The following is a 13,203-nucleotide window of genomic DNA, read 5'->3' on the forward strand; positions in this document are numbered from 1 at the left end:
GAGCCCAGGTCTCCCCCTGCAATGGGAAGGGGTGGGTAGCCCTGGCCTCCGGAGGGGGCCAGGTCTACCCCTGCAATGGGAAGGGGTTGGTAGACCTGGACTCCTCTGGGGGCCAGGTCTACCCCTGCAATGGAAAGGGGTGGGTAGACCTGGCCTCCAGTGGAGCCCAGGTCTACCCATGCAATGGGAAGGGGTGGGTAGACCTGGCCTCCAGAAGGGGGGTGCTCCAGGGCAGGGGGAGGGGAAGATCAAGCCGGGGGGTGGAGGAGGGGTGGAGGAGACAGGGAACCGGCGGGATAGGGGGGAAGTGAATTCCATCTGGCAGTGAATTCCATCTGTTAATCACTCTTTGGGTGAAGAAGTACTTCCTTTTAGCCATTCTAACCCGACTCCAAGGAACAAAATTGGAGAAAAGGCTGCAGAGTGTGGGAGAGGGAGGGAGGAAAACCACAGAGGAGAGGGAGGAAAACCACACTGTATAAACTCCACTGTACACATGGACCTAAAAAGAACCCTTGCTTATTCAATTGCTGCATTTGTTCTGGATGATTTGGTTTGTTCTTGGCATTTGCACTGGATTTTGTCTTCTGCAATGGAAAAGGAGCTTTTTATTGCTACTGTGAAATTGGTATGATTTATTCTTATGCTATTGCTATTCTGTGCTACTTTTAATGCAGATATGTGCAATATTAATCTGCAGTTCATATTTAATATGCCTTTTATTTCCATTAAAACACAATGGAACAACTCTATTATTGTTCATAGTTTAGACTTTTTTTAAAAAAATGGAATACAAATATTTCAAATAACTAGTGTTTTTACATTGGCTTGAATGTTTTGGTATTTTTAAATATTAAACAAGCATGGCATTCCATGTAGCGCTATGATTTGCTCTTCCCCAATTAGCCTCATAACAGACAGCCCACAAAATGTCCCTTCACCTGCCTGGCAACCATTGGCAAATACCTCTCTGTAGGCTTTGACTCTGTTTCCCACTTCCATCTGAAGAAACAAAACATCCCTGATGGTAAAACTCCCACTAAGGCTGCCAGACCAAACAATCAACATGGCATCACCTGAGTGGATTATCTACTTTGGTATTATGATGTAAACAGAGCATTTGAAAGCAGCCTAATCCTAGTCATTTGCATTATTCATGGTGCCACAGACTCACAGGCAAACCTCTACTCACCACACCCAGCCCAAGAACTGAATGTCTCCAGATCTGAGATTTCAGGAAGTGCAACTAAGCATGCATGGCTTACTGCACTGTCTAAAGATGAGTGGAAAATGAGAAGGGAGGGAACATTATCTGCTCTGGATCCTGGATAGTATGGTAGAGACGGCAATAGCAGCATGGGTGATGCATGGGGGTGTGACAGCATCACAAGGTATCCATTGTTGAGCTGCCACTGTTCACTAGGTCCACAGGATGCCAGATGCCACCTTGCTGCCAGGCCATCTCCTCCAGATCAGTATTCCAGTAAGGACAGAAGGCAGCTGAGCAAGCAACAATACTAGTGGCCAGGGCTATTTTTGGGCAGGAACGCACAGGAACGGCGTTCCGGCTGGCTCCTGAGTTGGCCACGCCCAGCAGGAACTCATTAGCATAATAGGCCACACCCAATAGCAGAAACTCATCAGGACTGGCTACATTAGGGGTGTGTGGCCTAACATGCAAAGGAGTTCCTGCTACAAAAAAAGCCCTGGGTTTTGACAACAAACAAGGTAAACAGAATAAGAAGGGAAAGATGGGTGTGGCTGGATGACCACACTTCTGGTAACATGGGGGTGTGGCCTAATGTGCTAATGAGTGGTGCTGTCAGAGTGTGGCCTAATATGCTAATGAGTTTTGCTGCTGGGTGTGGCCTATTATACTAATGAGTTCCTGCTGGGCTTTTTCTACAAAAAGAGCCCTGCGGCTGTTTTCTTGCCACTGGTTAGACAAGGCTGGCTCTCATGATTGGCAGCAGTTGCACACTCAGACTAGTGCTTGAAGGAACCCTATTTTCCAATCCCATGAGCCACTGTGGGAGGCTTACATTGGGCCACAAGTGTGGATCATATGTGTGACCTCAAGTTAACAAGGAAGAGCAGGTTTTTGGAGCTGCAAGGAGGTACAGTTAATTTTTTAAAAAAGTTATTTGATACAATCTCTCCCTTATTATAATTGAATAGCAACGTTCTATATTGAACATTCTAAATTTGGCCCCTTTAGTGTTTGGCCGGAAGAACTGCCACTCAGAAGACGCTGGCTGGGTTGACTGGCTGCTTTGTGCAGTCCTGTCCAGCGTTTCAAGGTCTTTTGCATGTGGAAGCTGATTGGACTTCACTCCATTCCACACCTCAAACTCCCCCCCCCCGCAAGGCAGTTGGAATTTTCAGTTGCATAACATACCTCATAGGGGAGAGGATAATGATGTCAGCTGCCCTTTCCCTAGGCAGAGGCTGGGGGGGGGGGATTGTAAAACTTAAGACAGACAGGCAGATAAAGGTTGGCTGATGGTTGTCAGGAAAGGACATGGGTTGCCAACTCCAGGTTGGAAACTTCCAGGATATTTTAGGGATGAAGCCTGCTGAGGGTGGGGTCTGAGGAGGAGGAGGAAGAGGGGGACCTCAGACAGATACAATGCCATACTGCCCACACTCCAGACAAGCTGTTGCCAGTCTCCAGGTGACAGCTGGAGAGCTCTTAAAGCTTTGGTGCTAATTCAAACTGTTGCAATTTATCGATAGAGTAGTGTTTCGGAAAATCTTTAGGAATTGTTTGGTGCATTTACGATGGGGCTCCTGGGGAACTATTGTTGCCAATCTTGGCCCAGCAGCCATCAAACCATTCTCTTCAACCCCCTGCTGTGCAGCTGACTTTCCACTAGGGTTGCCAATCTCCAGGTGGGACCTGGAGATCTCCCACTGTTACAATTGATCTCCAGATGACAGAGATCAGCTCCCCTGGAGAAAATGGCTGCTTAGAGGGTAGACCCTATGACATTATACCTGCTGAGTCCTTCCGCCCCCCTCTCGCCCAATGCTGCCCTCTACAGAATCCATCCCCCAAATCTCCAGGTATTTCCCTCCTTAGAGCTGGCAACCCAACATTCCCCTCAGTGCCTGTTGGTAGGCAACTAAGCTTGGTCCTGTCACCTACTTTGGCCTTTGGGAGAAAACACATTGGGGCCAGTCCTGATAGGGTTGCCAACTCCAGATGGGAGGGGTGGGACCTCAGACAGGTACAATGCCATAGACTCCACCCACCAAACCAATCAGTTCCACATAGGGAACCATTGTTGCCAATCTCCAGGTGAGGGCTGGAGAGCACTCAGAATTACAACTGCTCTGCAGAAGGGAGGGCAGAAGTCAGCTGAAGTCAAAGGGGCAGATAATGGTAGGTTGATGGTTAGCTGGGAAGGAGATGGGGTTGCCAACTCCACCCTCCAAACCAGCCATTTTGTCCTGGGTAACAATTGCTGCCAATCTCCAGGTGAGGGCTACAGATCACTCACAATTACAACTGCTCTTCAGGTAGCAGAGATCAGTTCCTCTGGAGAAAACAGTGGACTCTGTCATTATACCCTGCTGAGGTCACCACAGCAAATTGACACTGTTTGCCCAAAGCCAGAGCACTCCCCCAGAGCCTCTTTCTAGATCTCGTTGTATTGCTTTCACAACAGGCTTTACTGCTAGTAAAAATATAAATAATAAAAAGAGTAGTGGTACAAGGTGAACCAAATCATATACCCGTGTAAAATTAAGAATGCTCTCTCTCACATTTTGTGAAACGTGCCATTCTCTGCACAAACCTTGACCATAACGAGGCTAATCTGGAAGTACCTCTATTTTATTTTTTTGATTTTTTATTTGGCACTGTACTGCAAAACTCATGCAAATAACTAGGCTTATTAACTGAGTCACATTAGATTATTAAAATGGGAACCCAGAAATTTATGTGAGAAGGGTGTTGGCATCCAGTTTCCCACTGAGACCAAGGAGAACCAATTCAGATAAATAATGAAGGCGGCAGCTGACCAAACAACAGTACTAATATTAATGCAATAGTTATACATAGTAACAACATTTATTCCAGCATAAGCTTTTGTGAGTCATAGCTCACTTTGTCAGATGCACTGACATATATATCCATTATATTCACAACAGAAAGAAGGATAAAAATAGTAATCAGTTCACAGGGAGTAGTTGAGGGCCATCCCTAAATGTTGTCAGACAGGCAAAGCAGGAGTAATATAAAACCTAATGTAAGATAAGCAGATGCAATTTCCTCTTGCCATGTATTACATTTATGTTACTTCTTCTTTGCCTACCTAGTAACGCCAAACTGAGTGACTAATTTTGAGCAATCTGAATACTTGTTTTAAGCCAGCCTCTCTTTGTAATATCTCACCACCTCTGCATCTTTCTGCTGTGCATATAAACAGCATCAGCCAAACAAATACACACTTGAGTGTGTATGATGAAGTCAGCTCTGACTCATGATGTCTTATGCTGGAAAAAAATACAGTGGACACTGGAGGACTCCTGCTTTATTCGCCTGCTATAGACTAAGACCATGCACCCATCTGGAATGATCAATTCAGATATGGATGTACTACAAAAAGTTGGTACACATATCCTAAATTCTGCATCAGATAAGATAGTATTAGTTCACTTCTGATCATCAAGACTGCTTCTATTCATGACAGTCCCTCTCATCATAAGTTATTTACAGCTTCCTTGTTTTCTCTCTTAGATCACTGGAGTCTGAAAAGGTCTTCAGTAAAGCAACTGAACTTCAATTTAGTTATACTTACTTTTTGCCCGCCCTTTACCCTGCCCCCACCCTCAAGGTTGTTTATCCTTAGTAAGATAGATGCAAAATAAAGGGAAAATCCAGGTCTCAATACAAAAGATCCCAAGGATGCATGCACTCAAGGCCCTCTGTGTTTAATAAGTGATTGCAAGTGGTGACCCTCAAGAAACTTGTGGAGAGGGAGCATCCCATCCCCTCACCTTTGCCTCCTTCCCTGTCCCCCCCCTTCTCTATCAATCTTCCCCCTCTCTCCCCTCCCCTTCCTTACCATTAGTGGGACATGTGACAGACCACACTTTTAAGAAGCTTAGATGTGCTGTACAAACAAATAAAGGACTGTGAAGGGTTAATTCTTCACAGAGCTAGAGAGACTTGAGTGACAGGCTACTCCAAGGAATCTGATTGGTTAGCATCAGCTGAACAGGCTAAGAAAAAAAAGGAGGGAAAATCGTGCCTTTGAGGGAGGGAAGAGGTCAGGGCCATAATAGGGTGTATTGAGCAAACCTAGGAAGAACCTGTAATACACCCTGATGAGAGCCTATTATGCGTGGGTGTTTCACCTCACTTTCACCGTGCATGTCCGTCAGATTTTCTTTTTCATTCTGCATTGTCTTTCCTCCCTTCAGCGCTCAGTCCGCTTTCTGTTCGCTGTTTCCCCAGGTTTTCTGAGAGTGTTTTTGTGCCAGTTTTCCCCTAGCTTCTCTCCCAAGCCAGAGGTAATGCAAAAGCATACAGATTCTCTCAGATTTCCCCCCGCCTGTTTCCTGCCCCTTGAAGGCCATGCCCACATCAAAGTCATTACACCCACTCTGTACCTTCTGCCATTCATCGGTGTGTCCCTTGTTATTTTACATTTTAATTTTTTTGTACGAACAGCATGAGTCTGACGATATGAGACTACTGCTAGCCTCAGAATGCTGGGGGGGGGGGAGAGAAGAAATGACTGGGCTGCCCTCTCCTGCTGCTCGGTTTAAACCAGGTGGTGGAAAAAAGCAGCACAGAGCTGTGCCAGCAGGGAGCGATGGGCTCCCCACAGGCACAGCGATCCCAGCTGGGCTGCCTTCTTCTGCCACTCGGTTTAAACTGGGTGGTGGGAGATGGAAGTGCAGAGCTGCAGTAATCTCAGCTGGGCTGCCCTCTCCCACTCCAATTAAGGAAAACTGTATTTTTTAAGGTTGCAGCTGGGGGTGTGCAAATTTTTTTTAAAAATTCGGCCCATTCGGATTTGGCCGAATTGGGCAGAATCAATTTCGACTGGCAGTAAGACTCCCACATATCAGTTTTGTCAGTACGAGCCGATTCGCCGATTCGGGAATCTTTCGGCCAGCCGAATGTCAATTTCAGCCCCATTATATCCTATTGGCCATTGAAGTCAATGGCAAAAACATAGGGTATATTCTGGGGGCTGGAGGGGAGGGGGCTTGAGGGAGAGACTCCAGACTTGCAGGGGAGCTGCTCGAGCCTCTCCCCAAGATACCAACCAAGTTTCAAGGGCATCGGACCAGGGGGTCCAATTCTACGGGCCCTCAAACAGGTTGCCTCTATCCCCTCCATTGTTCTCTATGGTGGAAAAAAAGTTATGGTGGGGAAAAATTCGGCGGCAATTCGGTGGCAAGCCGATTCAGAGATCAGAGACTCTGAATCGGCCTGCAGCAGCCCGAAAGGGGTCCGAATGGACCATTTTCGGGGATGCATTCGGTTCAGATGAACCGAATGCACATCCCTAGTTGCAGCTGCAGAATAAATACACCAGAGAAAAAAGAATGGTGCAAACTGCAGGCACAGAATCTGAAGTCAAGCTTAACTGCTCGGATTCTCTGTAGTAAGCTGTGTTTGAGTAATAGGCCGAGGTGTTGCAATGCATTGATAAGGCCGTGCTGAAAATCAATCCAAGGAAATGTCAGGTAGGAATATAACAATTCAAAAATTTGGTCATATTGTAGGAAGTGGACTCATCCAACCTGAAAACCCAAAAGTAAAAGTGAATGTGAATTGGCCTATACCTAAAAGCAAGCAGCAGATAAAATCATTCCTAGGAATGTTTGTAGAAGGCTACAGTAGCATTGCTGCTTCTGTAATTGATCTGACCAAAAAAGCTATGCCCAATCAGGTTCACAGGACAGATAAATGCTAAGAAGCCTTTCATTGCTTAAAAATTCTGATATCTTCAGAGCTTGTATTAATTGTCCCTGCCTTTGAAAAACCTTTCACTGTAACTACAGAGTCTTCTAATATTGATCTCGAAGTGATTCTGAGTTAGGAAGGGCCACAGGGACAATTGTATCCCATACTGTTCCTAAGCAGGAAGCTAACTGATAGGGAACAACCGATAAGGAAAAGAAGGTGTGTTTGGCAATACTGTGGCCCTTAAAGGACATGAAAATGTGGTTTCAGATGCATTACCTAGACTTTGCTAAATGCTGGTCTCAAAAAAAGGAAAAATGCACATAACTATACCAACTGAACTGTGGTTATCTGTACAAAGGGACATGATTGTAAATGAATAATATCAAGGCTTTTACATAGGAAAAGTAGTACTAATTGTAAAATAAACTTGTAATGCTTTTTTGTTTATACTGGTCAGGTAAACTTACATAGATCTTACCTAAGCAACATCCTGGAAAGGATAGGGTCATGGGGGATGGTTCTGAATTTCAGGAATATCAGCCAGTCACTTTCATGTGGTAGACTGGAATTTTGAAATGGGAAAAAAGGAGGAGTTTGGCTGCCAGGCCCCATAGCCAGAATTTTTTATCCTGGGGGGCTCCAGGGTTCTAGCAGGGGACTGCTTGTGCCGGGGAGGCTTAGTTTAAATTAAAAATTTAAACCTGGCAAGGGGAGGAAGATGGCGGGTCAGCCTCATTGTTGGCCAGGCGAATGTTCTACCTGCTTGCTAGAAGGAAGAACACTCCGCAGCTTTCAATGGAGGCCACGCAGCTGCCCCCTCTCTTCCACCAGCAGCCAGCAGAGCAGAGAGGGGGTTTAAACTTTAAACGTGTCCTCCATTGACAGCTGCAGGGAGAAGACTCCACTGGCAAGAGGTTTCACCTCCCCTCTCTTCCACCTGCCTGCCAGCTTCTTGAGCCCCCATGGTGGCATGGCAGACTGTACTCTGGGTGGAGGGAAATCTTGTGGGACTGTCTGTTTAAAGTAGGGGGTGGAGCCTTCAATAGCCCCACCATAGCTATGGGCCAGTTGGCTGTTTAACTGCTGGCCAACTGACAGAGTTGAAGGTTGTTGGATTTCAGTGGGAAAGGGGTTAGGAAGTCTGCTGCTTAGGCAGGAAGTCCAGTAGGGACTTACATCCTTCTCCTGTCCTCCATTTTGTCCTCACAACGACACTGTGAGGCAGGTTAGGCTGAGGGCATGTGACTGGCCCAACGTCACTCATAAAGCTCTAACTACTATGCTATACCACATCAGGTCTTTGTCACTTTACTTATCTGCATGTGTGCATCCAGCCTTAGACAACATTAATTTTTTGCTGGATTGTGCCACTGGAAATTTCCAGCTGTCTCAATGGCTTGTTTTGTCAGAGTGGTCTGTGTGCATCCCTCTGTATAGCCTCAAACAAGAAGCGACAGAACTTTGCTGGACTCATTCGTCTGTTTAGATAAAGGCATGGCTTCTGGTGAGCAGGGCTAATAAGCCTTCAAGCTACAGTTATTGTCAGGACACTTCCAAAGGTTACTAAAGCAGAGGGTTGCAGAAAGCAGAGGGTAGCAGCCATGAGATCTCCTCTATGCCACATTCCTTGCAACTTGATTGCCAATGGCTGAGAAGTATGGAATCCTCAACAGACTGCAGTTTAAAATTCAAGAAGTAAAGGCAGTGCATATGGTGTGCCACACAGTTTGCAGAAAAACACCGAACCAAAATGCCAAATACATATTACAAATATGAGCAGTGCATACGGTGTGCCACAGTTTGCAGAAAAACACCCCAAAATGCCAAATACATATTACAAATATGTAGTGTAACATCATCCTAAACTCACCTGATCAAAAGTAAGCCCCTTTGAGTTCAGTCAGATGTACTTCTGGGATTATTTAGGATTGCAACCTGATCCTATGAATGTTGACTAGAAGTCCCACTAATTTCTGTGCGGCATACTCTGAATCTTGCAATTCTATATGCATTTATTTTGGAATAAATTCCATATAAAAAGCAGGACTCGCTTCTGAGTAGATATGGATAAGATCACACTGTTAGTTGAACAGCTTATTTAGACCTTTAATTTCTAAAGCTATGGGGCAGGAAGTATTTCTTTTTTTAAAAAAAGAACAAAATCTAATATATAGAAGGGGGGGAGAGAAAACAATCTTCTAAGCAAACCTAAAAGGAAAGCCCTGCAGATCTTTTTATCTTTCCTACACTTCTGGGGGGGCCACGGTAGCTCGGCAGTTCAAGGCCCTAGTGCCGCATGAGGGAGTGAGCTCCCCTCTCTGGCCCCAGCCCCTGCTAACCTAGCAGCTCGAAAGCAAGAAACTGCAAGTAGATAAATAGGTACCACTTTGGTGGGAAGGTAACAGTGTTTTGTGCGCCTCAGCATCTAGTCATGCTGGCCACATGAGCACGGAAACGTCTTCGGACAACGCTGGCTCTTCAGCTTAGAAACGGAGATGAGCACAGCCCCCTAGAGTCGGATTCGACTGGGCTTTTGACCCAGGGGAAACCTTTACCTTTTTACACTTCTGAGGTTATCAACAGCTTTCGCAATAATAGAAAGAAAATAAAAAGAAGATGTTTTTTTTAAAAAGACATGTCAAGTGTACAGTAGTGAGACAGAAATCAGAAGACTGGCTTCAGAAGAAAAGAGAGTGTTTTGTAATGGTTAGAATGCTGGCCAGGAGCCAAATCCCGCCCTCTGCCACAAAGTTTCTTGGGTGACCTTAGGCCTGTCACTATGTCTCAGCCTAACATCCTTCATAAGTTGTTGCACAGGGAAAGATAAAACCTAAGAAGTAAACAAGCAGATTTTGGGGGGAGTGCCGAGGAAGATGGGACATATGATTTCTCAAGAATGTCAAGCTGACAGTAGCTCCTCTTCTACTGAAGTCCACATTCACTCCAGAAACCACGCCTCCCCCCCCCCCGCCAACTGTTACCTCTCGAGCAGGGGCCCCTGCAGGCACTTGACAGCCACGGGGACCCTCCAGTCCGCATGACGCGCGGAAGACACGGTGCCGTAGGTGCCCCGGCTGATGAAGCGCAAGTCCGGGAGCTTGTTGGAGGAGATGGAGGGCAGCGTGCAGCTGATGGAGGAAGGCGCCGAGCTCGCCTCCCCGCCTCCGCCGTTCATCCTCGCGCCGCTGTCTGCAGCCCTCAAGTCCGGCTCGGTTCAGGCAGACCCCCGAAGTGCCCTTGCTAATCCTCCGGCCTCTCCAACGGCAGCGAAGCCTCGTCCCTTGACCCACTCAACGAGCCCCCAGACAATCCGGGAGCAGGCGGGATTCTCTCTGATCCTGGACCCGTTTCTTGGGATCCCCTGAAGACAGAGAGCGAGCGCGCCCCGATCCGTCTGCGCGCCCCTTCCTCGCAACTCCGGCTTTGCATCACATCCCAAGAGTTTGGCTCTCCAAGCGGCCCCGCCTCAGCTCGCTTTCTCTCCCTTCCGCCAGGCTCGCCTCTGCCCCGGACTCTCCACCTCCCCTTCCAACTCTACCGCCTCCAGGCCTCCCCTCTGCTCCGACCCCCAACTTCTCCATTTACCGACTTCCCCTGCAGTTGCAACCAGCCTTCCCTTCCGTCACCAAGCGTCTCTCTCCAGGCATTCCTTCCCTGAGCCTATTTTTCCGCCTTTAGCTGTCTGTCTCCCGCTTCCACCGATCTCCCCTTCGGTTCTGATCGAAGCGGTTCCAGAGATTTCCGTCTGGCTCTGCGGGCTCAACGGATTTGATATCCAACACAAGTTTCCCTTTGGGAGACGCTTGCCGCAGACTTCAAAGAACACCAAACAATCCAGTGCAGAGGAAGCCAAACCAGATCGACTGTTTCTCCTGCTTGGAAACCCTCTACTCTAACTAAAGAGAGAGGCACAGAAGCAAAATTGCATTTAAAAAAAAGTCACCCACAATCTCGCGCAATAGTCACAGGCGCGGCGGCAACGATGACTAAACGCCTAGATCACCCCGGGAAGAAGCGACAAACTATGACCAACCCTGATCCGCCCTGATACGGGAGAAAGGAATGGGGAGAGGGGGAGGCGAGGGCTCAACCCCAGAAGACTCCGCCCACCTATTCCAGGAAAGCAGCCCGTGCAGTCCGGAAAGTCTGGCCCGGACTCTGTGATGGGGTTCAGTGCAGACAGAGACCTTCGGTTTCCTTTCGCTCACCACCTCGGCAACGCCTCGGTTCGTGCGTGTTAGTTAAATCGGAGCAACTCCAAAACACTGCGGCTGTCTCTTGTCCTTCTTCATTGGAAACCAACCGCTTTAATCAAATTTTATACTTATTGCTCAGTTACTTATGCATCTTGACTCTAATTAGCCCTTCCAGGCACCCCCCCCCCTCTCTGCTCTCTTCCTCATTCTGATTTTCATCACTTGTGTGTTCCTATTGCTTCAGGGTCCCAGAGGGAGCAAAACACATGTGGGGGAAGACCCAAAGCAATAGGGACAGATGAGTGACAAAAATGGCAATGTGGAAGAGTGTAATGGTTGAGTCTTATTAAATGTATTTGAGGGAATGTGCCTGAACATGAAAGCTTATACCCCAGAATTAAACTTTGTTGGCATCTGCCACTGGACTCAAACTTTGTTCTGTTGCTTCAGACCAACACGCCTGAATCAACCCGCAACCATGTTAGGAAAGAGGAAAACTCAACACACTTTTACTTTTACTACTCTCGGCATTATGCGCACTTAACTCAGGACTCCAAAAACAAAAGGCTGGTAGTGCCTTTTATTGAGACCAAGGAAAGTTTATGGAGATGGTGGTCATTAAAACAAAATGAAAAAACACCCTCAAACCTCCAGTTCGGTGGAGACTTCTGGAGAACTTTAAAGCTTACACAATGTTTTGTGTTATTTTAATGGGTCTCAAAAAAAGGGGTTTTGATTTTAAATTTTGCTATATATCAAGGTGCCTGTCATGCGCATGTCTGTGTTTACTGGGGGATTAATCCTATTAAAATCAATGGTGTGTGTGTGTGTGTACTTCCCTACAAATACACATATGATAGCTTTGTATGTCCCCTGAGAGGATGCTCAAATGAGCGAATTTTATCACAATCTTATGGACTAGTCTTAGGTACGATTCTCTGAAAGAGAGAAAGAAAGAAAGGGAAGAAAGGAAGAAAGGAAGGAAGAAAGAAAGAAAGAAAAGTTTTCTTTGGGGCCGCTATTTTAAATACTGGCAGATTTATTGTAGCACAAACTAATGCTGCAACAAACCAGTCTTTAGCTTTTTAAACCTCTTTTTGTCTCGAGTCCGGTTTTTTAAACTCTTACAGGGCTCCTTCCTGTTGAGCTCCTCCAAATAATCTTTCCCAGAATTAAAACTTTTCAGCAGAGGCGTGACCTGCCGTCTCATTCTTTTTCCCCAGATTGGTTTTGATCACGTGCACCGCACATACCAAGTTAGGGAGGAGGGCACTGTTGCCTACCGGAAGACGCGCACACGCCCCCGGCCGGCGTTCTGGGGAGGGGAGGGAGCCCGCGAAGGAGCCTGGTCGGTGGACGGCTGCGAGAACAAGACGCGCCCTGCGGTGGCACCAGCGGGACAGTTTATTGACGATTCAGCTTTCGGGACGGGACGCGGTGGCAATGGCCCGATGCCTCCCTCCACTGAGGCAGAAAATGCCAAGGGTGGCAAAAATCTTGTGAGACTCGCGCGCGTCCCTAATTTTCCTGGATTGTTCGTGTATGAGCTGGCTGGAACGAGGTGGTCGGAACAACCAGAGACAGAAACAACTACAGCGGTGTTCTCCTAACTCCGCCCCAGGCGTCCCCCCCCCTGGAGACACTTGTTTACTTTAGTTAGTTAATTTATACTCCGCTTTTCTCCCCAATGGGGACCCAAAGTGGCTGACATCAGTCTTTTTTCCTCCATTTTATCTTCACCACAACCCTGTGAGGTAGGTTAGGCGGACAGCATGTGACTGGCCCAGGGTCATGCAACAAGGTTCCACGGCCAAATTGGAATACGGAATTATTGTCATGTGCCACTCAGCCCGCAATTGTAATTTAGGGTTGTTGACAGTGGCCAGCAGAGTTGCCTCAAATCCTCACTGTAGGTGTCAGCTCTGCTCCATGAAATGGGGAGGATGAAGACCTTGGGTCAACTCCTCCTAAACTACTTGCTCCCTCAGCCCAGCACTCTCACTGAGCAAAGTGGTGTATTAATAGCAGACTACATCACAGGGTTGTTGCACACTTCTTTCTCAGGATCCCATCCTG

The 13,203-nt window shown here is 47.1% G+C and overlaps 1 protein-coding gene across 1 annotated transcript in view; it reads right to left on the bottom strand.

The window, feature by feature from the left end:
- The window catches only part of RIPK2 (receptor interacting serine/threonine kinase 2), a 36,580-nt gene extending 25,611 nt beyond the window's left edge, over positions 1–10,969 (bottom strand). The window contains exon 1 of the mRNA XM_015424849.1: positions 9,913–10,969. Within this exon, the coding sequence (XP_015280335.1) occupies positions 9,913–10,106 (194 nt within the window). The 5' untranslated portion in view covers positions 10,107–10,969. The remainder of the gene's footprint in view (positions 1–9,912) is intronic.
- Positions 10,970–13,203: the final 2,234 nt, after the last annotated feature.

The sequence above is a fragment of the Gekko japonicus genome, unplaced genomic scaffold, assembly GCF_001447785.1.
Source record: "Gekko japonicus isolate JY-2015 unplaced genomic scaffold, Gekko_japonicus_V1.1 scaffold1168, whole genome shotgun sequence".
NCBI classification, from domain to species: Eukaryota; Metazoa; Chordata; class Lepidosauria; order Squamata; family Gekkonidae; genus Gekko; species Gekko japonicus.